Raw genomic sequence first — 26274 nt, 5'->3', positions numbered from 1 at the left:
TCAAACTGCCTTCAACTGCTTCTGCAAAGAGAAGAATTTGCCTTAGAAGTGTTGTCTAGTCCTTATTTCAGGAAAACAATTAGCACTCTTCTTAAGACCCACACAGACATGAATTGCTGGAAGGCAAAAGTTAAATTTTCTCCAATTCAATGAACCATGCCTTGGTTTGTATTCAGCATGGTACATAATAATGGCACAAGTGCTACATGCTAAAAAAAATATATTACCCGTGTTTAACTTGCCTTTCTCTGTGTACTCACAGGACACTAGGTACCAAAAAACTATACTAAATGTTTCAAGTGCAGAAATGGCTGTTTCTTGCCTTTACATATAGTCAGTTCACATTTGCAGCATAAGTATTGAGCTTCCATCGAATTTTATTCACATCACCCTTGTGTCTTTTTCATTTAGAGTCTTTTTGTCTTTAAAACTTCCTAATTGCTTTTGCTTTATGCAGTTTCATAATGAGTCAACCAAAACCCCTATTTAATGAAAACACTGCTGTGTGCTTGAAATTTTAAGTTTACATTTAAAAAAACAGATTCTTTTGGGTACCACTGGCTTGGGAGAACAGATGCTGACATTCACCAGGGAGGGTGGCAGTGAGAAATTTTCAAAATAAGATTTCAGCAGACTGGGAACCACAGTGAAACCAGACCCTTCAGTCCATTTATCATAGTGCCTGCAGTTTCTGTGTCAAGACAGGTGAACAATAATAAATATCCAACCAAGGTGGTTCATTTGTATTCAGAACATTTGAATAAATAAGAAGTTCAAACAAAATCGAGGTAGGCTTTGTTGAAAGGAAAACTCCAGCCGTTTCCCTCAGCTCAGCAAACTGAAAGTTCAACAGGTAGGAAGTGCTTCTTGCCAAGACTAAACTCTGACAGGTACTAGAAAATAAAAGTTAATTATGAACTGGCATTTTGGGGGCAGCTTAATATAGTTGGAGTCTTGATATAAACAATGAAATTAGGGTTAAAATTATATGTGGGACATCTGCTTTACTATCTGCTAAACTTTAGAAGTCTAGTAAATGCTTCTAATACTGACTTCTAATTTCTGTTTCTCAAATAAAAAGAACTATTCTGAATTTGGTTTCTATATAATTGAAAATTGGACAGATTCACAGGGTACAACTATGAGTGCACATGCCATCTCTATATCTAGCTCCTCTGAAATAAAGTCTATTTTCTTTGAACTGAGTTTTGTACATAATAAAATATACTCAACTATTTCTGGACTGCTACCTAAATATGTAGGTTATTTCTAAGGAGCTAACTTATCGTCAGCAACATGATAGGACAATCATCCTAAAAAGGAAAACTGTGTTTCATTTAAAAAGAAATTAAGAAATAAGAGACATTGAACTAAAAATAAATCTGACTCTGTCACTCCTCTCTTTAAAATAATCTTTTGGGACTTTCTGTTGCCAATAGGATAAAATCCAAAACACCCTAGTTTGGCTTTTAAGGCTTTCCATAACAAATGACATTCAAGAAACATTCATTGAGCATCTGCTATGTGTGAAACACTGTACTGGTCACCGTGAAAGGGTGCAAAAAAGAAAGAGTTATGAGCATTGGCCTCTAGGAGCTCATAGCCAATGAGGCAAATAGGTGTGCTTTTAAATACCTCCAGCTGTAACTATAATAATGGAAATTCCAGCAAAATTATGGAAGAGAGAGAAATTAAAGGATGAGTTATTTACCATATGACCCAGCAAATCCACTGTGATTCTACAAAAAAAAATTGAAAACAGGTATTCAAACAAATACTTGTACACGAATATTCACAGAAGGACTATTCACAATAGCCAAAAGGTGGAAACAAAACAAATGTCCATTAATTGACGAATGGATAAATAAAATTGATATCGCCATACAATTAAATATTATTCAGTCATAAAAAAGGATGAAATTCTGATACTTGCTACAACATGGATGAACCCTGAAAACATTATGATAAGTGACTAAAGCCAGACATTAAAGCTCATATAGCATATGATTCCATTTATATGGAATATCCAGAATAGGTAAGTCCACAGAGACAGGAAGCAGATTAGTGGTTGCCAGGGGCTGGGTGTAGGGGAGAATACTTAATGGGCACAGGGTTTCCTTTGGGGTGATGAAAGTGTCTTGGAACTTGATAGAGGTGATAGCTGGCTAACACTGTGGAGGTACTAAACACCACCAAAATGTACACTTTAAATGGTCAGTTATTACTTTTATACTTTGCGAATTTTACCTCCATTAAAAAAAGATTAGTTATGTAGAACATAGACAGTATTTAATGGAAAAATCCTTACCAAGAAAAGTCAATATAGAAAAAGGTGGAAGCTCAAGTGGAACTTCGACATAGTGGTAGGATTGGGAAGGGCTTATAGAAAGCAGGAACTTTATTGGCAAAATCCTGGAGTTTGAGGAATGGAGTTTATGGTCCTGAAATGTTGAACCATGTTTTGTACTTCTTGAGTGTGGTGCAGAGGTAGTAACTGCCCACTGCTCATTGATCAGATGTGCTTACTTACATTAATGTGTTGATTAGATTTTGAAGGGCTTGTATGTCTTTTCCAGATCTGTGCGTTTCAGATGGTACCAAGGATTTTATCCTGCTGGCTCTCAGCCAGTGACATGGGCCATTGATAATGTTTATATCGGTCCCCAATGTGAAGAGATGTGTAACGGACACGGGAGTTGTATCAATGGAACCAAGTGTATATGTGATCCTGGCTACTCAGGTCCAACCTGTAAAATAAGCACCAAAAATCCTGATTTTCTCAAGGATGATTTTGAAGGTAATTTCTTCATATAAAATCTATGTAGTTTTGTGAAAGAATGTATACATTAAGCACAATTTGTAATGTAGAAGTAATCATTAAGTTCTACTCTGATATTTCATTATTTATCATTACGTTTGGGACCACCCAAGGCTTCATTTAGTTCTGAATTTCATAGGGTTCCATTCTTGAAACAATGGTCAGTGAGAGTGAACAAGACCGTAATTGAGAAGAACTAAGGCTATTTTAGCCATTTTTTTCTATCACATGTAATTTCTGATCAATGATAATTTTGGAAATGCCTATAGAGGGTTAATCTTGGGTAGAAGGAACAAGTTTCCGGAAATATAAATTCTTGTCATTGCTTTATCACCAACTCATTATGCAGCCTTTTGTCACTTTATGCACCTCAGTTATACCTAGAATCTAATGTCATTATGTATGAAGATACGTGACAAAGTAGAAAAATGTACGTGCTCTAATGATTGAAATTATTCACAGTTAGTTGTATATCCATTGGATATGCTTTCTGATAATACTGGAAAAACATTCTCACAAGAGCAAGTCTTAAATAAATGTAATAGCTATCTCTGTTAGGATAGTGAGATTAAAAGATTTTTTTCTGGGCTTCCCTGGTGGCGCAGTGGTTGAGAGTCCGCCTGCCGATGCAGGGGACACGGGTTTGTGCCCCGGTCCGGGAAGATCCCACATGCCGCAGAGCGGCTAGGCCCGTGGGCCATGGCCGCTGAGCCTGCGTGTCCAGAGCCTGTGCTTCGCGACGGGAGAGGCTGCAACAGTGAGAGGCCCACGTAATGCAAAAAAAAAAAAAAAAAAAAAAAAAGATTTTTTCTTTTTCCCAAGTTGTCTGTAAATTTTTTATAATGTATCTATGGTTTTAAGGTATATTTTAGAATTAGGTTTAGGTATATCAATACTATGGAATATTATTCAGCCATAAAAAGGAATGAAATACTAATACATACTATAATATAGATGAACCTTGAAAACATTATACTAAGAGAAAGAAGTCAGACACAAAAGGCCACATGTCATGATCCCATTTTTATGAAACACAAAATAGGCAAATCCATAGAGACAGAAAGATTAGTGGTTACCAGTGGCTGGGTGAGGGGGAAATGGGCAGTAACTGCTTAATGGGTACAAGGTTTTCTTTATGGTGATGAAAAAATTCTTGGAGCTAGTTAGCACAGCACAACGTGGTTTTACAACATTGTGAATGTATTGAAAGCCATTGAATCATTAACTTTAAAATAGTAAAAATGGCAAAATTTATGTCATATGCATTTTACCACAATCAAAAAAGTAAATTAGATCGAAGGTGAATATCTAAAGAGATTGGCAAGCTGGTTTTGAAAGACATTATTTAATAGGAAATATTAAATTATACTGAAATTTCTCCCATTAAATTTGTGTTTCTTAAAATATTATATAACACTGGCCTGATACTGTCCTCTCAGTAGCAAGGACGCAGTAAAGAGACCAGTGGAAAGGTCTCATTACCCTTTTTAAATTTTGGGCTGAACCACTCTGACTTGAGCCAGTGTCTTGTTTTGCAGTGCAGAGAAGCAGAAGGAGGGAACAATTTGGCTGGACCGTAGATACTCAGGAAAAGGCCTCCTCCTTCTGTCATGTGGACCCTTAAATCATACAGCCAACGTTAAACAGTTCAGACAAGCTAAAATGTTGAAGAGACTTCTTATCCCCAAAATATATGACTTCAATATTCATGACTTCATATTTTAAAACTGCACAAAGCACTTACTAAATTCCTTTAAAAAAATAATATGACTGTATTTGGGGTCATAGGTAAACCACATTTTCCACTTTTTTCAGGTCAGCTAGAATCTGATAGATTCTTATTAATGAGTGGTGGAAAGCCATCTCGGAAGTGTGGAATCCTTTCCAGTGGAAACAACCTCTTTTTCAATGAAGATGGCTTACGCATGTTGATGACACGAGATCTGGATTTATCACATGCTAGGTAATCATTTTTAAATGCTATTGAAGAGCCACCTTGTAATATAAAGTAGCAGAACATAATCAAATCAGAAAGAAACAGAGATCTCAAGGACAAGGCCTTCCATTGTAAATGCTGAGCTTCTCTCTTGTCAAAGACTCCATTAAGACACAATTTATATAATTTCCATTCTAAAACTGAGAGAGATTTGAACAATAACTGGATCAGAAATGAAACACAGCTAAACGGACAGAGGTTTATACCTGGTCTTCTACATGGTGGATGACCAGGAAATGACAACGTTTAACTCACTTTAACTTCAAGAAAGTAATGTTACATCTTTATCCACCTTCTACAGAATACATTTCATTAGCACTTGGACTATGTAGAATTTCTTTACCATTCTTAGGAGAAAGCTTAATTGAAATATAATACATGCACAAATTATTCACAGTTAATTTTATATCCACTAGCAATTTAAGAACATCTAAAGTGTAGCCTTATTGTTTATAAGCATTTCTTTCCAATGATTTGCTCATACATTCAAAGCACTCATTTTCTAAATTGAGCACAGTCACTCAGAAACAAACATTTTAAACTGGCTCAGAGGATTATGTCCTGTCAAGATGTGTATCCCTTGATCATTTGATGAGCCAAAAACTTAGCCAGTAAAATAGAAAATACAGTTTAACATGTATAAAATGGAACCCTGACCTATTTTTGCCAGTGAACAAAGAAATCATGTTTCATCTTTTGAAACATTTCAGAGTATCTTAACATACACTGTAACATATTTATCCTCTTCTTCCTCCTAAATCTTTCATTTATTGAATTATAAATTTGATCATGCTTCATAGAAAATACAACTCTTATCTATGAGACAATAATTTTACAGTTATAGAAAGCAAGATTTTATTTATCTCCATCCTATTTTAATGCACGTAGTTTGTTTCTCTTTATTTAAAATTTATCATTGGCAGCTGAGTTCTCTAATTTAGAAATTATTAGATTTTTCCAAATAATTCTAACATGGTTTATCTATAAATTAATATAACCATTTTCCCAATACAAGTAGACAATGTGCTAAAAGTGTTTCTCTGTAAATGATTATTGTTTTTATAGATATAAACTTCACAAGGCACTAACCATGTATTTTTGTCATTAATCCAATGTTAAAAGCTCCATTATTTATCTCATCTCAGTAGCATGCTGTATAAGATTTGCATATATTGACCTCCATATAAAATCCCAATTTTCTCAGGGTTATGAGGTAAATGAATGCCCAGTTAGTGGAGATGGGGGAGGGGAGGAACCCATGAAGAGTGCATGATTTTATATATGGAACTGCTAACTTTTATCGTAAGCCCCAATATATTTCATATGTTTGACACGCATCCATAATTGGGTATGTGTGTTGGGTTGCATGTGAAATTCATTCTGCATTATCAGCTAGCACAGCGGCCAGACCAGGCACCAGCAGCTCGCCTGCCAAAGATAACATGTGAGCTGGTTTTCATTGGCACCCCAGCTGGTTGCTGCCACTCTGTCCACCTCCCTGCCAGCTGGGAAGATTGCCACTGGCTGACTGCCACAGTTCTCGATGGCCAGTATCACCCATCCCAGACCCAGCAACAGTCAGAGCCTGGCACAGCCCACCACCACCACCACCCCACAGTCATGCTTTCCTGCCCCTGGCGCAAAACACAGAAAAGAGGCTCAGGTTTGACACACCTCTTGCAAAAGATGCCTGGCCTCTCGCAGGGAGGTGCTACAACTGGTGAATTTAAATGTGTCTCACAAAACCAACAATATGAGATCTGGAAAACTACTGGCAGAACCAGGGAATGGATGATTTTGCCAATAAACGGCATAAACTACATTGATTACTTTCTTCCAGTTTCAGGTACTAAGGACAAGGATACGAATTTATCTTGAATAGATAGCAATAGACAGTCCCAAACTTGGACAGCCTTTGGACCCCTCCCATCTTCTTATAGAATAGCCAGAGGATGCAGTGAATGCTCACTTCCCTCAGACTCTCCCCTCTGGAGGAGTGCCAAATATAAATATGGGTACAGAATACCCTTTTTCAGACTTCACATTGTATTAACTCCCTTTCACATTAAAAAGGGAAGTCAGGCTTTGAAACAATTGCTTCCGACATTCGTAAATCATGATATTCGTTAAAGCTATACATTCCCCCTATTATCCTGTGCACTTGTCTTTTGTTAATGGTGTGAATTTTCACTCAAGTAAAAGTCTACAGTAGATTTTACTCGTATCAGATTTGTGCAGTTCTTCATGAGACTGGGATGTGGTAAAGGTGTTCCAGACCCCAGGAGCCAACCTGTACTTCTACAGTATTCTCTCAATGGTGGCCTCTCGTGGAGTCTCCTTCAAGAGTTCCTTTTCAGCAACTCCAGCAACGTGGGCAGGTACATAGCCCTGGAGATACCTTTGAAAGCCCGTTCTGCTTCTACACGTCTCCGCTGGTGGCAACCATCTGAAAATGGGCACTTCTACAGTCCCTGGGTAATCGACCAGGTCAGTCCCTTCAGGATTAACTGTTACAATGTTGTCACTTGAGCTAAATATGGCTTTAGAAAGCAGTTAGTCCAACCCCTCGCTCAGTAGAGGAAGCCCAGTACCCACAGTTGGGTGACTTACCCAAGGGCACACGGCTAGATTAGATGTGGCATTTAGGTTCCTTTCATTCTCTATTCCTTCAACTGCCTGAGCCTATAAAAACAAACGACGCAACAGAAGGCCCAGGTTCTGCTCATAAGAGGATTCTGCCATATGGATAGAGGGACCTTATCAAGCGTGATACAAGGCTATAATTCTCTGAAAAGGAAAATATGCAAATTAGCATTGGTGCCACATGCAGTAGTTGCCCAATCCTCTTTCCTAGCCTTTAAAGAAAAAATAAATAAATCTCCCTAACATCCCTATGGACAGTTCTAAAGGATCTTCATACATAATAATACGCATATCAAAAAGAACTCAGAGAACCTGTTAACAGATGGTAGAATCCATGCAAAGAATTGGAACTGAAATGCCTTAGGGTACTACTGTCCTTAAATAGAAATTTTACATGGAAAATAATGTAAGCCAAACATTGCGTTCCCAGTTTGGGTACGTGTAGTTTCCCAAAGGCACAATTTGGCCCATGAAGGCTGTGAATGGTTTTGTCAGTCTTTCGATTTGTTTCTGTAGCTTTTTGCCAGGTGGGCAAGCAGACCACAGAAACAGGAACATGCTGAAAGGCCCGCTAACATTAAGCTTGCTGTATAACGCCAGTTCTGAGCGATCTGACAGATAAAAACAAACAAACAAAAAGAAACGAACTTTCTCCTATCTCGAAACCAAACTGAAAAGTTGTGTTTTAAAACATATATTTCAGATTCTTATTGGAGGAAATATTTCTGGTAATACAGTCTTGGAGGATGATTTCACAACTCTGGACAGTAGGAAATGGCTGCTTCACCCCGGAGGCACCAAGATGCCTGTGTGTGGCTCTACTGGTGATGCCCTAGTCTTCATCGAAAAGGCCAGCACCCGTTATGTGGTCACCACAGACATTGCTGTGAATGAGGATTCATTCCTACAGATAGATTTTGCCGCCTCCTGCTCGGTCACAGACTCTTGTTATGGTAAGTATTCCCTTTCCAGGTAGAGGGACAGAGAAGAGTAAATGGGCATCCAAGGCTGCCTCTGTCAAAGGACTATACTACACCTCCAAGAAGTCTGTAAGTGAAACACAAGTGTGCTTTCGGTCAAAACCTAACTGCATTCTTGAAAATGCTGTGTGTAAATTGAGTTTTAGACTTTTTTTTTTTTTTTTTTTTTTTTTTTTTTTTGCGTTATGCGGGCCTCTCACTGTTTTGGCCTCTCCCGTTGCGTAGCACAGGCTCTGAATGCGCAGGCTCAGCAGCCATAGTTCACAGATTCAGCAGCTCTGCAGCATGTGGGGTCTTCCCAGACCGGGGCACGAACCCGTGTCCCCTGCATCGGCAGGCCGACTATCAACCACTGTGCCACCAGGGAAGCCCCTAGACGTTTATTTTTTAAAACCTCAGAATGTGAGCTTATTTTTAAGCATATGTCCATGAAGACTTCTTTTTTTTTTTTATAAACAATAGCCCCCAATTTATCTCCGTTTATAAATCCAGATTTTTTTAAGGATCATATTTACAGAATAAGGGGTTCTCGTCATATAGAGAATGTCAGAATAAGCAATAGGATTTACACATACATTTGTATTTACATGGGTTTTAATTCATAGGGCTTTAGACTAGTCCAGTTATTGTCTCCTTTCCATCTCCCAGGAATCATGAAATTTTGTTGTTCCTATTTTGTCTGATACTTTCTGCCACCGTGGGTCATAGCATATTCTAAACCACCGTGATTGTGACCAGTTTGCATCTTCTAGGTTATGCATACCTTACGCGTGCATGCGCACGCACACACACACACACACACACACACACACACACACACACACGAGCCTATCTTAGGAGCTTTAAAAACTGACATCTCTGCATACTTGGACCCTTCACTGGAATTTGCAGATCTGTCAGGATTCTGGGGACCTTCTGGTCTTGCATCACCCTGTATCACTATTCTTCCAAGAGATCCAAACTAGAATGTTCACACTAGAATGTTTTAGATTCTTGCGGTCCAAAATCTGGAGAACTTGGTTACTTCCAAGGTCCTGCAAAATCCAGATTTTTCATATTTCCATTAGTTTGAATTTAATGGACAGATCTAAGAAGGAAGCCCAGAAGAACTCTTTCTACTTCAGACTCAATCAGTCAACACTAAACTAGTCAGTAAAGGTGGAACTTGGAAAAGTATAAGATACACAGGCTGTCTTCACTAGGTACAGTCTAGTTGAGGGGATACTTCAGAAAGTGAGTCCAATAAATGACTAAATCCAGTGCTGTATGGAGTGGTACTAATGCAAAATGTAATGAGAGTTCAGCCGAGGAAGAGATAACCAATGGATGGCCAGTCCAAGAAGTTTGGGAAGATTTCACAAAGAAGCTAAATCTCAAGTGGGCATTGATGGTTGGAGTGAATCTGAAGGGTGAATGGGGAAGAGAGGACACCCCAGGCTGGGCTGGCAGCATAAAGCGGGGATTCTCCTGGTCCATGGGTAAACCATGAGCAGACCAGCCTGAACAGATAATATTTGCATCTACCGGAGGAGAGTAGAGTGCTAATTTTGAAAATAAATAGGGACTTCAGGGTCCTAGACACCCACTTCCTCATTAGCATAGGAAGTCAGCTAGAGACCAGGGAGGTGAGTTATGACATGTTCAGCATGCAGCAGAACCAGGACTGAAACTCTGCCTTCATAAGCCCAGTCACATGTGCTTTCTTCTGTAGGCTGGGTAAACCTCTTGAAAAGATGGAACTGAATAAAAAAATGAAAGAGGAAAGTGGCCAAGAAGAGTTGGCAGCAAATTAAGAAGGGCATTAAAAGGCAGGCACAGGAATTTGTGCTTGACAAGGTCATGAATAAGAGGGCACAGGGCTTTCCTGGTGGCGCAGTGGTTGAGAGTCCGCCTGCCGATGCAGGGGACACGGGTTCGTGCCCCGGTCCGGGAAGATCCCACATGCCGCGGAGCGGCTGGGCCCGTGAGCCATGGCTGCTGAGCCTGCATGTCCGGAGCCTGTGCTCCGCAACAGGAGAGGCCACAACAGTGAGAGGCCCGCGTACCGCAAAAAAAAAAAAAAAAAAAGAGGGCACAAGTGCAGGGGAGTGGCATGGTGGGTTTTAGGGAGATTAGCCCAGGAGCCAATGAAGATGGGTAGAGAAGAATCCCAACAAAAAGGTGTCAGTGGTTGTCTCTGTAGGAAGTGATGAAAACCTGAATTACGTGGCATGAAGAGAAAGGGCATGGATAAAACTAGTATGAGACACTGCAAACCAAAAGGAAAGAAGCAGCAAACCTCAAAACCAGGTGACATGTTGAACATAGAGGGTAAAGAAGAAAGGAGTAAAATTTCTAAAATAATTTCTAAATTCTGAACCCAGAAAACTAGTGCAAAAGCATTGTCACTGATAGCATTTGGTAGTTAAGAAGAGATGTTTATTTATGAGGGACAATGATGAGTCTTTCTCTAGTTTGGTGAAAACAATTTTAAGTGGTGGTATTCTTTAGTGTGGAGGGCTTGCAGTGTAGAAAGCAGGAACTTTGTCTATACTGTGCATCACGGTATGCCAGCATCCAGGACAATGCCAGGCTGAATAAACATTTGCTGAATGAATAAAATCAATTTTGAGACGTAAAATTGGGAGATTTGGGCACAGAGATAACAGTTGAAGCCCAAGGAAGATAGGTGTAGAATAGAAGGCCAGAAATGGAGTCCGGAAAGATGCCCATAGCTGGGCTAGTTAGCACAGAAGTCAGAGGGAAATAAGACAGGAGATTCAGAATAATGTCCTCCAAACGAAAGGAAAGTTTCAAGAACCAGGGAGTCATCAATAATGTGCAAGGCTGTAGGGAGGGCAAGAACAATGAAGACTGAGACAGGCCATTGTATTTAACTAGAAAAGGCCGCCAGGAAACTTAGGCCACCAGGACCAGTGAGTGGTCCCACGCTGGCTGCATGGGAGAATCCCCTGGGAAACTTAAAAGCTCCCAGCACCTTGGCCTGCCCCACAAGAGTGAAATCCCAATCTCTGCAGGTGGGACTTTGGCATCAGTAGTTTCTAAAGGTACCCAGGCGATTTCAGTGTGCAGCCAAGACTGAGAATCATGGTCTTAGGAAATTTCAGTAGGGAGGTATGGGCTGAAGTAGTTTATAAAGTCTTGAGAAGGGACCAGAGAGAGAAATATAAAACATAGCGTATAGGTTGAATGTTTTGGAAGAAGAGAAAGGAAAGAAAGAAATCTCTTTCCATAAGACCCACAGCCTGACTTCCTGCTTTGGCACGAACTACATGGCCTTCAGCTCCCTCTTTATGCTTCTCTGATTTCTCAGTATATTCCATGACACAGCAAAGCAGGATATATAAGTAAAAGAGATTTGTCAATTTCTTTTTTTTTTTTTTTGCGGTACACGGGCCTCTCACTGTTGTGGCCTCTTCCGTTGCGGAGCACAGGCTCCGGATGCACAGGCTCAGTGGCCATGGCTCACGGGCCCAACCGCTCCACGGCATGTGGGATGTGGGATATTCCCGGACTGGGGCACGAACCCCTGTCCCCTGCATTGGCAGGCGGACTCTCAACCACTGCGCCACCAGGGAAGCCCGATTTGTCAATTTCTTAGGAGTTTCACCTATACCAGAGAAAGTTTGGCATAAGTTGGTCAGGATCCCTATAGAATGCTTAAATTTTGAGAAGCCTGCTCAATATTTTTAACTATTTAAAAAGTAGTCATTATAACATATGGTTATTACGTTCTGTATTTGTATGTTAACCTTTAAATAAACAGACAAAATATAGTTATTATAATACATAAATTATATCTAATTTATATAATGTATTTATACAGTATATATCCTATAACTATTAGATTAAATAATAAATATATATAAATTATAACTATTATTATTATTGCTTTAACTGCATGTGAAGCAATAGATTTGTTAGAATTGTTCTGAAAATTTTGCAATTAAAGAAGTGATTCAGGAAAATTTACTTTATGTTTCACTTGATCATATCCCCTTAACAGAAAAATTATTTTAATATGGAAAGTTAAAAATAATCACTAGTAATATACAGAGGAAAAAATAACACCAGGAAATACATTTGGGGAAAATCAAATGATATTTGATTGAAATTAAAACATGAAAACATAAGTAATTATGGTTCCTGGATCTGCAGGTGTGTATTTCTAACCAGAATAATGCTTCCTGTTTCAGCTATTGAGTTGGAATACTCAGTAGACCTTGGATTGTCATGGCACCCACTGGTAAGGGACTGTCTGCCTACCAATGTTGAATGCAATCGCTATCACCTGCAGCGGATCCTGGTGTCAGATACTTTCAACAAATGGACCAGAATTACTCTGCCTCTCCCACCGTACACCAGGTATGGATGTTTCTGCATGTAGTGAACCCGAATGTGATATAATTTGGCATGTCCAATTTCAGCACAGTAAGTTTAAATTAGTTACATGAGATTTTGTTACTTGTTGATGATATTGCTATGCATGAATTATTAAAGCGACCTTAATACGTAAAAAAGAAACCAGTTTTTGTGGTGACATTGTCCTGTGTTTTCCCTAAATCCAGGCCTTTTCTGACTTTTAACTCTAATATTTTTTTAAATGGCATATGAAAGGAAATAGTGGCCAGCTCAGTGAGCTTCTCCAACTTAAGTCACTAGGCCAAGAACAAGTCTTAATGGATTTAAATGGAGTCTATTTTCTGTCAGTCAGACTATTGTAAATATAGCAGTGAGTGGTATCATATAAACGGATGTAGCATAAAAATGTGTATTAAAATTACTGTCTGCTTTTGAAATTTTATTTTGAACAGTATCTTGAGAATTATCACCTGGAATGTACTTTTATGTGAAAAACAATTGTAAATGCTCCTTCGTTGTGTCTTTAAGAAATGACAGTGTCTTAATAAAACTGCCTGGTAGATGCTGGTAGAGAAGTTAAGTCTAAACTATCTCTGTATTTGCACTCCTGCTTGAGTAAAGCAGAGAACTCACCTTGCCTAGTGGGATAGTGTTACATGCCTCTCTCTCTTTTCACCATCTAAGTAGAAAATGGTAATCAATTGCTGCTGTTAAGAAAGAAGCAAAGCCACCAATGCAGTCTGTGGAACAGGAGTTATAGTTTGGGCTCATTATTCTTCTCTCACCTCCCCACAAATGAAGAATGAATAAATCTTCCTAGCAAATGATCGTAAAATTCAGCCGTTCATCTAGGACTTAACTTTTCCTGGGATTATCATAAATGGGATGGGTTCACTTACTAACAGCCTAGGGCTCCTGTACAATTGCTGGCTCAGGGGTGCAAGACTATATCAACTGTCAGCAGAGTTGCCAAGTTTAAATGAGATACGTGAGATTTTGTTGCTCGTTAAAGGTATTGCCATGCATGAATTATTAAGGTGATCTTAATAAGTAAAATAGAAAAAAAAAACTCTATTAAGGTGGTAGTCTTTTAAGTCATTATGAATTCTGTGAATTATTACCCAGCAACATGGTAGCATTTTGCAAGCAAACGACATTCTAAGATATACTCCAGCTCGTTATTATGCCCTTGAGTCTTTTACTCAAGAAAAATAATTAATCCTCATCTTTTAATCTATCTTTTGTCTCTTACACATACCCATAAAAATTTTGACCCTTTCAAATGATACTTTAAAAATCTGATGAGCATGCATTTCATCTTGTAATCATATTGAAAATATGCAGTTTGTTTATTATATTACCCTCAAAGTTCATGTTGTACAATGGTCTTAAAGGCAACACTGCTTTATAACAAGGCCCTTTGGGTAATTCAGAAAGAAACGAGCATGGCTGGAACCCAAGCCAGACCCCCTTCTAACTGTGCTTTGCCATGCGCCAAAGATCATTAGAACAATGTGCCAGACTCAGAGCACTTTGCCTCAAACTCAAGATAGCTAATCTATACTATATCTGCTCTTTCATCCAGTTGCTTTTTAAGTGCGGTGCTTCCTTATTCTGAGTTGAACTTACTGCCTCAACATCTGCAAAATACTGGGACATCAGTGTTTATGTCATCTGCCAGGACAGAATTGAGGATTTTAGTTTGTAGTTCTTCACTATAAACAAACATGATGCTGACGACTTAAAGCTATGAGCTAAGTAGGAATTAGGAGTGACTGTGACAATGTGCCAATTGTAGTTTGTCCGCTCACTTATCATGTGACCACAGAGCTAGGCTCTCAGTATTGTTGGCACAGTGGTGGAAACAGTCAACCGAGGTTGGGTGTCCACAAATTGACATCAAACCATTAACCAAACTGAAATGACTAGTAGTCATCAGTAGTGATTATTCATGCATTAAGCCGTTCATTAAACAAGTATTTTTTAAGTATTTCATTATTACCTAGGTCCGTGTGAGAGGCTGAACTTAGCCCCGCCTCAAGGAACTTTTAGTCTAGCGCGAGAAAGATGTATTAACCAGAAATCACTAGTAATCAGAGAAGTAAATATGAAATTCAACTCTGATAACTGATGGAGGATACTTGCATGGTGCTAAGAGATTATACATCATAGAGAGATTTGTCTTGGTCAAGAAGGTCAAGGAACACTTTCTTGAGAAAATAATTGTAGTGTGATGTGAAGGAAGGATACGAGTTAACTAGGAGAAGGGGAAGGGGAAGGGTGTTCCAGGTAAAGATAACACCCTGTAGTAGGAAGAAACAGGCATATTTGAGATGCTGATAGAATGGATCAGACACCAAGAGAGAAAGTGAAGTGAGGTGTAAGATGGTGTCAGACCATGGAGAGTCGGTCATACTAAAGATTTAGGGGTTTGTTGGACTTCCCTGGTGGTGCAGTGGTTAAGAATCCACCTGCCAATGCAGGGGACATAGTTTCGAGCCCAGGAAGATCCCACATGCCGTGGAGCAGCTAAGCCTGTGTGCCACAACTACTGAGCCTGCTCTCTAGAGCCCGTGAGGCACAAACAAAGGAAGCCCGCGCACCTAGAGCCCGTGCTCTGCAGCAAGAGAAGCCACTGCAATGAGAAGCCCGCGCACCACAACGAAGAGTAGACCCCGCTCGCCACAACTAGAGAAAGCCCGTGTGCAGCAACAAAGATACAACACAGCCAAAAATCAATTAATTAATTTAAAAAAAAGATTTAGGGGTTTGTTATATGGATGCTGGAAACCTGCTAAAATGCTTGGGGATGGGGAGACATGATCAGATTTGCATTCAGAAAAGCTTTTTCTAACTGGAGAACAAATTGGGGAGGATAAGAGTAGATGTAAGGAGGCCCTTAAAGAGACAGTGACTGCTGGTAGCTTAGACTAAGATGTGGCAGACATGAAGAGAAGTGAAGAAGTTCAAGAGAAATGGAGGCAATAAAATTGAGCTTAATGATGAAATACATGTGGGACAGTGAAGGAAGGGGCAATGTTGAAGATGACTCCCTGGTCTCTGAGTTGCAAAACTGAACGGATGCTGGTGCTTTTCATCAGGAAAGCAACAGTGAGACTAAACACAAGATATATCACACTGTGCTCCAGACATTGCGCTGTTGAAACCTAAATAAATTGGGGTAGATAGAACCATAGTCTCTAATCCTCCCCATTTACACTGGTGAAGTTAGATCTTCGTGAAAGAAAGAAAGAAAAGAAAAAGACCAGAAAGTATTGCAGTTTAGTGGAGGGCTCCCACTTTTCAGCCCTGTGAGCTTCTAAGCAAGTCATTTCACGTCCCTAAGCTTAAGTTTCCTTATCTGAAAAATGAAGATATTTTTTACCATATAAAAAGCTAATCAATGTGCCTGGAAGTGTTTGGGACATTGTAAACATTTACTAAATGGTAAGTCGTTTTTACTTTTATGAGTTAACTACATAATCACATTTGTTAACCATAGCTCAAGTGTAGTACCAGACTTCAGTCAGACTAAGAAGTCGTCCTCAGTTAACTTAACAAGAGTGAGCCCATAGTAATGGTAGGACGCTATCTTAAGTTTCTGCCCTGGAGGAGGTTACAATCTGATTATGGGAAAATAAACAACTTAAAAATAATACATGCTGAGTAAAATTTAGAGCTTCACTGAGGAATGGGCTGGAAATGCTGTAGGTATTGAGAGATGGGAGACAGTGTTGAATGCCAGAGTTAGGGATTCGGGAAAAGATGGACCCTAGCCTCAAAGGATGGCTAGGACTTAGGTGGGTAAGGAAAAGAACATCCTAAATTAGGGGAACAACGTGAACAGGGCACGTGAGTCTGGGAGAAGCACAGAGGTTGCTGATTAAAGAGGGAGCTCGTATCTGTAAGTTATGGGAAGTCGTTTGTTAGCAGAGTTGGGGTAATTTATAGTAAGCATTGAAGCAAGGCAAAGGGGTTTAGACTTGTAGGGAAAATGAACTATGGTGAGTTTTGAGCTGAGACTAATTCTTCCAAGAAAAAAAAATTGGGAGAAAAGAGAGACTCAAGTAGGAGAAAGACAAAGGTATTGTGATAATGACTGTACATAGTAACAAGGATCTGGGGTACAGCTAACATGAGGGGGATGAAGTAGATATTATAGGACATTTCAGAGAAAGAATTGATAAAACTCAGTCCCTAACTTCTTCTCCCTTGCCCACATCAAAAGATGACTTTAAGGTTTGAAGCCTGAGAAAGTGGTGAGGAGAAGAGAGGAGTGAGCTGAAGCTGATTCCAGGAGGGACAGTACAGCAGATTTAATCAAACGATGCTGAATTAAATGTGATGGAAATATCCTTTTGACAGAGCTATGAAGACTGGAGCCCAGGGGAAGATAATAAACCTTGAAGGCGTGAACATAGAGGTCATAGGCAATGCTATAAAACTGCAGCAGCTCTCCAGAGGAGAGCATTTAAAAAGAAAGGATCCCTAAATTTAATAGCAGAATGAGTGGAAATAGCTATTAGAGGAACCAGGAGGATGCAGTCAAGGGGGAAGGAGAATCAGAATAAAGTGGTATCCAAAAGCCAAGTGAAAATAGAATATCAAGCAGGGATAGATCAAATCAGTGACAAATGCTACACAGAGTCAAGAAGAAGAAAGTTTCACAATAAATTTACTAGAGTTTTCAATAAGGAGATAGTCAATGACCTTCAAAAGAACAGTTTCAGTGAGATACTGGAAATAAATACAGCTTGTCTGGTGCCAGAGCCCATGGGCTTAACCACTGTATTAGTACTACATCTTTATTGCTTGCCTAAGAGATATGGTCCGAGAAGAAATAGAAAGGGAGGATGCCAGGCGTTCTTGAAAAAGGCTGAAAAAAATAGGAAGAAGCCAAAATCAATTTCATAGCCCCTACTCTGAATATGCCTCCTTCTCCTCCTTTACTAACCCCAGACCTAAAAATAAAGGTGACTCAAGTGGCATCGTTCTTGAAATGTCACCTGAGAACCAGAGTGAGTCAGTGGAAGGGCAGGTAACCCAAATCCACCAAGAAAGGTGGGGTGTGGGAGCTGCCACTGGAAGGCTCAGGTGTGACTTGGCTATTTAAAGTCACAGTTTGAAAATGATCCATTCTCTTCTACTGGCCCTAATGACCTGGCCGATACCACTGGCTTTAAAGATTAACTACTACACTTTGGAAGCCAGGTGGTTTTAGCCACAGCACAGAAGCTATTCCATGTGTGCAGGAAGTTTAAAGGAATGGTGATAAGCTCAAGAAGGGGCAAAAAGATTGTGGAAGGACTGGAGTGATGGAATGGGGTTGGAGGAGTCTGTACCTTTTGGCAAGTAAACAAATTTAGAGTAGGAGGAGATATTTCAATGATATTCCCAACTACTGTAACTGCAAATAAAAGGTCTTATTCTGTGAAAACCAAATAACTAAACATAATATTTATTGGGTTAATCATGGAGAAATAGTCAAGGGAATTACAAGTTCTTTTTTTTTTTTTTAGCCATTTATTTAATTAACAAAAGGAGAGAAAGAAAAACACATTCCAAAGTTAAAATGCTGATGAATGACAAAAAATTCACACTGAATCACCAGCTTCTATGTTGTATAATGTTGTCTTTTTTTTTAACATCTTTATTGTAGTATAATTGCTTTACAATGTTGTGTTAGCTTCTGCTGTATAACAAAGTGAATCAGCTATACATATACATATATCTCCATATACCCTCCCTCTTGCGTCTCCCTCCCACCCTCCCTATCCCACACCTCTAGGTGGTCCCAAAGCACCGAGCTGATCTCCCTGTGCTATGCAGCTACATCCCACTAGCTATCTGTTTTACATTTGGTAGTGTATATATGTCCATGCCACTCTCTCACTTTGTCCCAGCTTACCCTTCCCCCTCCCCGTATCCTCAAGTCCATTCTCTACATCTGTGTCTTTATTCCTGTCCTGCCCCTAGGTTTTTTTTTTTTTATTCCGTATATATGTGTTAGCATACGGTATTTGTTTTCCTCTTTCTGGCTTACTTCACTCTGTTTGACAGATTCTAGGTCCATCCACCTCATTACAAATAACTCAATTGCGTTTCTCTTTATGGCTAACATTCCATTGTATATATGTGCCACATCTTCTTTATCCATTCATCTGTCGATGGACACTTAGGCTGCTTCCATGTCCTGGCTATTGTAAATTGTGCTGCAGTGAACATTGGGGTACATGTCTCTTTTTGAATTATGGTGTTCTCAGGGTATATGCCCAGTAGTGGATTTGCTGGGTCATATGGTAGTTCTATTTTTAATTTTTTAACGAACTTCCATACTGTTCTCCATAGTGGCTGTATCAATTTACATTCCCACCAACAGTACAAGAGGGTTCCCTTTTCTCCACACCCTCTCCAGCATTTAATGTTTGTAGATTTTTTTGGTGATGGCCATTTTGACTGGTGTGAGGTGATAGCTCACTGTAGTTTTGATTTGCATTTCTCTAATGATTAATGACGTTGAGCATCCTTTAATGTGTTTGTTGGCAATCTGTATATTTTCTTTGGAGAAATGTCTATTTAGGTCTTCTGCCCATTTTTGGATTGGGTTACTTGTTTTTTTGATATTGAGCTGCATGAGCTGCTTGTATATTTTGGAGATTAATCCTTCGTCAGTTGCTTCATTTGCAAATATTTTCTCCCATTATGAGGGTTGTCTTTTCATCTTGTTTATGGTTTCCTTTTCTGTGCAAAAGCTTTTAAGTTTCATTAGGTCCCATTAATTTATTTTTGTCTTTATTTCCATTTCTCAAGGAGTTGGGTCAAAAAGAATCTTGCTGTGATTTATGTCATTGAGTGTTCTGCCTATGTTTTCCTGTAAGAGTTTTATAGTGTCTGGCCTTACATTTAGGTCTTTAATTCATTTTGAGTTTATTTTTGTGTATGGTGTTAGGGAGTGTTCTAATTTCATTCTTTCACATGTAGCTGTCCAGTTTTCCCAGCACCACTTATTGAAGAGGCTGTCTTTTCTCCATTGTATATTCTTGCCTCCTTTATCAAAAATAAGGTGACCATATGTGCGTGGGTTTATCTCTGGGCTTTTTATCCTGTTTTTGTTTTTGTTTTTGTTTTTGTTTTATCCTATATTTCTGTTTTTGTGCCAGTACCATACTGTCTTGAGTACTGTAGCTTTGTAGTATAGCCTGAACACAGCCTGATTCCTCCAGCTCCACTTTTCTTTCTCAAGATCGCTTTGGCTATTTGGGGTCTTTTGTGTTTCCATACAAATTGTGAATTTTTTTTGTTGTAGTTCTGTGAAAAATGCAATTGCTGTTTGATAGAGATTTCATTGAATCTGTAGATTGTTTTGGGTAGTATACTCATTTTCACAATGTTGATTCTTCCCATCCAAGAACATGGTATATCTCTCCATCTGTTTGTATCGTCTTTAATTTCTTTCATCACTGTCTTACAGTTTTCTGCCTAGAGGTCTTTTGTCTCCTTTGGTAGGTTTATTCCTAGGTATTTTATTCTATTTGTTGCAGTGGTAAATGGGAGTGTTTCCTTAATTTCTCTTTCAGATTTTTCATCATTAGTGTATAGGAATGCAAGAGATTTCTGTGAATTAATTTTGTATCCTGCTACTTTACCAAATTCATTGATTAGCTCTAGTAGTTTTCTGGTAGCATCTTTAGGATTTCTATGTATAGTATCATGTCATCTGTAAACAGTGACAGTTTTACTTCTTCTTTTCTGATTTGTATTCCTTTTGTTGGGGGGGTGGTGTGGACCATGTTTTTTTGTTTGTTTTTTTATTTTTTAACATCTTTATTGGAGTGTAATTGCTTTACAATGGTGTATTCCTTTTATTTCTTTTTCTTCTCTCATTGCTGTGACTAAAACTTCCAAAACTATGTTGAATAATAGCAGTGAGAGTGGGCAACCTTGTCTTGTTCCTGGTCTTAGTGGAAATGGTTTCAGTTTTTCACCATTGAGAATGATGTTGGCTGTGGGTTTGTCATATATGGCCTGTATTGTGTTGAGGTAGTTTCCCTCTATGCCTACATTCTGGAGAGTTTTTATCATAAATGGGTGTTGAATTTTGTTGAAAGCTTTTTCTGCATCTATTGAGATGATCATATGGTTTTTATCCTTCAGTTTGTTTATATGGTTTATCACACTGATTGATTTGTATATTAAAGAATCCTTGCATTTCTGGGATAAACCCCACTTGTCATGGTGTATGATCCTTTAAATGTGCTGCTAGATTCTGTTTGCTAGTATTTTGTTGAGAATTTTTACATCTATGTTCATCAGTGATATTGGCCTGTAGTTTTCTTTTTTTGTGACATCTTTGTCTGGTGTTGGTATCAGGGTGATGGTGGCCTTGTACAATGAGTTTGGGAATGTTCCTCCCTCTGCTATATTTTGGAAGAGTTTGAGAAGGGTAGGTGTTAGCTCTTCTCTAAATGTTTGATAGAATTCGCCTGTGAAACCATCTGGTCCTGGGCTTTTGTTTGTTGGAAGATTTTCAATCACAGTTTCAATTTCATTACTTATGATTGGTGTGTTCATATTTTCTATTTCTTCCTGGTTCAGTCTTGGAAGGTTGTGCCTTTCTAAGAATTTGTCCATTTCTTCCAGGTTGTCCAATTTATTGGCATATAGTTGCTTGTAGTAATCTCTCATGATCCTTTGTATTTCTGCAGTATCAGTTGTTACTTCTCCTTTTTCATTTCTATTTCTGTTGATTTGAGTCTTCTCCCTTTTTTTCTTGATGAGTCTGGCTTATAGTTTTATCAATTTTGTTTATCTTCTCAAAGAACCAGCTTTTAGTTTTATTGACCTTTGCTATTGTTTCCTTCATTTCTTTTTCATTTATTTCTGATTTGATGCTTATGATTTCTTTCCTTCTGCTGATTTTGGGGTTTTTTGTTTGTTTCTCTAATTGCTTTAGGTGTAAGGTTAGGTTGTTTACTTGAGATTTTTCTTGTTTCTTGAGGTAGGATTGTATTGCTATAAACTTCCCTCTTAGAACTGCTTTTGCTGCATCCCGTAGGTTTTGGGTCATCATGTTTTCATTGTCATTTGTTTCTAGGTATTTTTTGATTTCCTCTTTGAGTTCTTCAGTGATCTCTTAGTTATTTAGTAGCGTATTGTTTACCTCCATGTGTTTGTATTTTAAAATTTTTTTTACTGTATTTGATATCTACTCTCATAGTGTTGTGGTCGGAAAAATACTTGATACGATTTCAATTTTCTTAAATTTACTAAGGCTTGATTTGTGACCCAAGATATGATCTATCCTGGAGAATGTTCCATGAGCACTTAAGAAGAAAGTTTATTCTGTTGTTTTGGGATGGAATGTCCTATAAATATCAATTAAGTCCATCTTGTTTAATGTATCATTTAAAGCTTGTGTTTCCTTATTTATTTTCATGATCTGTCCATTGGTGAAAGTAGGGTGTTGAAGTCCCCTACTATGATTATGTTACTGTCAACTTCCCCTTTTATGGATGTTAGCATTTGCCTTATGTATTGAGGTGCTCCTATGTTGGGTGCATAAATATTTACAATTGTTATATCGTCTTCTTGGATTGATCCCTTGATCATTATGTAGTGTCCTTCTTTGTCTCTTGTAATAGTCTTTATTTTAAAGTCTCTTTTGTCAGATATGAGAATTGCTACTCCAGATTTCTTCTGATTTCCATTTGCATGGAATATCGTTTTCCATCCGCTCACTTTCAGTTTGTATGTGTCCCTAGGTCTTAAGTGAGTCTCCTGTAGACAGCATATATACAGGTCTTGTTTTTTTTTGTTTTTTTTTTAATAAATCTTACATTTATTTATTTATTTATTTATTTATTTATTTATTTTTAGACATTTATTGGCCTTATACTTCTTAAAGTTTTTTGTCCCCTGAATATTTTAATTAATTTATTTACTTTTGCTGTGTTGGGTCTTCGTTTCTGTGAGAGGGCTTTCTCTAGTTGTGGCAAGTGGGGGCCACTCTTCATCGCAGTGCGCGGGCCTGTCACTATTGCAGCCTCTCTTGTTGCGGAGCACGGGCTCCAGACGCGCAGGCTTAGTAGTTGTGGTTCACGGGCCTAGTTGCTCCGCGGCATGTGGGATCTTCCCGGACCGGGGCCCGAACCCATGTCCCTGCATCGGCAGGCAGATTCTCAACCACTGCGCCACCAGGGAAGCCCCAGGTTTTGTTTTTGTATCCATTCAGCCAGTCTGTGTCTTTTGGTTGGAGCATTTAATCCAATTGCATTTAAGGTAATTATCGACATGTATGTTCCTGTTACCATTTTCTTAATTGTTTTGGGTTTGTTTTTGTAGGTCTTTTCCTTCTCTTGTGTTTCCTGCCTACAGAAGTTCCTTTAGCATTTGTTGTAAAGCTGGTTTGGTGGTGCTGAGTTCTCTTAACTTTTGCTTGTCTGTAAAGGTTTTAATTTCTCCATCAAATCTGAATGAGATCCTGGCTGGGTAGGCTAATATTGTTCGTAGGTTTTTCCCTTTCATCACTTTAAATATGTCATGCCACTCCTTTCTGTCTTGCAGAGTTTCTGCTGAAAGATCAACTGTTAACCTTATGGGGATTCCCGTATATGTTATTTGTTGCTTTTCCCTTGCTGCTTTTAATATTTTTTCTTTGTATTTAATTTTTGATAGTTTGATTAATATGTGTCTTGGCGTGTTTCTCCTTGGATTTTCCTGTATGGGAATCTCTACACTTCCTGGACTTGCTTGACTATTTCCATTCCCATGTTACGGAAGTTTTCAACTATAATCTCTTCAATATTTTCTCAGACACTTTCTTTTTCTCTTCTTCTTCTGGGACCCCTATAATTTGAATATGTTGTGCATTTAGTGTTGTCCCAGAGGTCTCTGAGGCTGTCCTCAATTCCTTTCATTCTTTTTTCTTTATTCTGCTCTGCGGTAGTTATTTCCACTATTTTATCTTCCAGGTCACTTATCCGTTCTTCTGCCTCAGTTATTCTGCTACTGATTTCATTTTTAATTTCATTTATTGTGTTGTTCGTCGTTGTTTGTTTGCTCTTTAGTTTTTCTAGGTCCTTGTTAAATGTTTCTTGTATTTTCTCCATTCTGTTTCCAAGATTTTTGATCATCTTTACTATCATTACTCTGAATTTTTTTTCAGGTAGACTGCCTATTTCCTCTTCATTTATTTGGTCTGGTGGGTTTTTACCTTGCTCCTTCATCTGCTGCATGTTTCTCTGTCTTCTTATTTTGTTTAACTTACTGTGTTTGGGGTCTCCTTTTCACAGGCTGCAGGTTCATAGTTCCCATTGTTCTTGGTGTCTGTCCCCAGTGGGTGAGGCTGCTTCAGTGTCTTGTGTATGCTTCCTGGTGGGGGAGACTGGTGTCTGTGTTCTGGTGGGTGGGGCTGGATCTTGTCTTTCTCGTGGGTAGGGCCACCTCATGCTAGGCAGCTCTGCCATCTCCCAACTGCTAGGAAGATCTCCCCCACCTTTAACAGTCATCAAATCACTGCCGTCTCCACCACTGACGCCCAGCCCCTGCCCGACCACTCTCAAGACGTCTCCTATTTGATTCTTTCTGGCCACCTTTATTGCTGCCAATTAAACATTCTTTCAGTAAAGGTTTATGAAGCCCCATCTATAGGAGTCACCAACAGTAAAATGGTAAGTAAGGAGAATAATCCAACAGAGGCAACTATGCATAAATAGGCACTTTTATTAAAACGTGATAAGACCTTTAATAAAAGGTGATGGATTTGTCAGAATGGCCATCATCAAAAAGTCTACAAATAATAAATGCTGGAGAGGATATGGAGAAAAGGGAACCCTCCTACATTGTCGGTCGGAATATAAATTGGTGCAGCCACTATGGAGAACAGTATGGAATTTCCTTAAAGAACTAGAAACAGAGCTACCATGTGATCCAGCAATCCTACTCCTGGGCATATACCTGGAAAAAACAAAAACTCTAATTCAAAAAGATACATGCACCCTAATGTTCATAGCAGCACTGTTAAAATAGCCAAGGCATGGAAGCAACCTAAATGCTCATCGACACATGAATAGATGAAGAAGATGTGAGATATATATATATATATACATATATATATATATATATATACATACACAATGGGATATTACTCAGCCATAAAGAAGAATGAAATAATGCCATTTGCAGCAAAATGCATGGACCAGAAGATTATCATACTAAGTGAAATATGTCAGAAAGAGAAAGACAAATATCATATGGTATCACTTATATGTGGGATCTTAAAAAATGATACAAATGAACTTATTTACAAAACAGAAATAAACTCACAGACATAGAAAACAAATTTATGGTTATAAAAGGGAAAGGGAGGGGGGAGAGATAAATTAGGAATTTGGGAGTAACAGATACACACTACTATATATAAAATAGATTTTTTAAAGTACCTACTGGGGCTTCCCTGGTGGTGCAGTGGTTGAGAGTCCGCCTGCTGATGCAGGGGACACGGGTTCGTGCCCCGGTCCAGGAAGACCCCACATGCCATGCAGCGGCTGGGTCTGTGAGCCATGGCCGCTGGGCCTGCGCGTCCTGAGCCTGTGCTCCTCAATGGGAGAGGCCACAACAGTGAGAGGCCCGCATACCGCAAAAAAAAAAAAAAGTACCTACTGTATAGCATAGGAAACTGTAGTCAATATCTTATAATAAACTATAATGGGAAAGAATATGAAAAAGAACATATAAGATGTTACAGAAAAGCCCAAACGAATTTTTTTGCCAACCCTATATATATATATATATATATATATATATATATATATAACTGAATATGTGTATATAAACTGAATCACTTTGCTGTACACGTGAAACATTGTATATCAACTATACTTCAATTTAAAAAAATTTTAAAGGTAATGGAGCATATATAAAATATTAGGGGAACAAGGAAATCTTATTACTTGCCCACTATCTATGCACACTGAAGATATAAAACAATATTCCTTGAAGGAATACAGAGATATTTCCTGCCCTTCAGCAACATATAATCTAAAGGACAGAATAAGTATGTAAGTGTTGACTTGTTATTAAAATCCAAGTAATGATGTGCTATGGGAAATACGATATTTCACTATGTTATTCATAAGATGTTGCTGCATGTACCAGGCATAGCTATTAATAAACTTAGTCATTAAAAATTAACGGATGAGCAGAGCACTGAGTTACACAACCACAGCGGGGGCATCTTCATATTACTTACTCTGAGAAGAATACCAGCTCACTGCACCTTAGAGCACCTACTAAGGGCTAGGTACTGTACACTGAGTGTATAATGTTAAACAAAAAGAGATTAACCCTCCTCCCTTACAACTTTTCTGAGGAAGAGACAGACATTTAAGAAATACATATGCAGGGCTTCCCTGGTGGCGTAGTGGTTGAGAGTCCGCCTGCCGATGCAGGGGACACGGGTTCGTGCCCTGGTCCTG

General features: G+C 38.8%; 1 protein-coding gene across 1 annotated transcript in view; it reads left to right on the top strand.

The window, feature by feature from the left end:
* Positions 1–26274, top strand: part of RELN (reelin) — a gene marked incomplete at its 5' end in the record, with an annotated part of 523328 nt that overhangs the window by 448080 nt on the left and 48974 nt on the right. The window contains 5 exons of the mRNA XM_082662360.1: positions 2577–2797; positions 4634–4781; positions 7043–7301; positions 8161–8410; positions 12634–12802. Coding sequence (XP_082518486.1) covers positions 2577–2797; positions 4634–4781; positions 7043–7301; positions 8161–8410; positions 12634–12802 — 1047 coding nt within the window. The remainder of the gene's footprint in view (positions 1–2576; positions 2798–4633; positions 4782–7042; positions 7302–8160; positions 8411–12633; positions 12803–26274) is intronic.

The sequence above is a fragment of the Grampus griseus genome (assembly GCF_964374135.1).
Source record: "Grampus griseus genome assembly, chromosome: 9".
NCBI lineage: Eukaryota > Metazoa > Chordata > Mammalia > Artiodactyla > Delphinidae > Grampus > Grampus griseus.
This window is presented reverse-complemented; position numbering and strand designations above follow the sequence as displayed.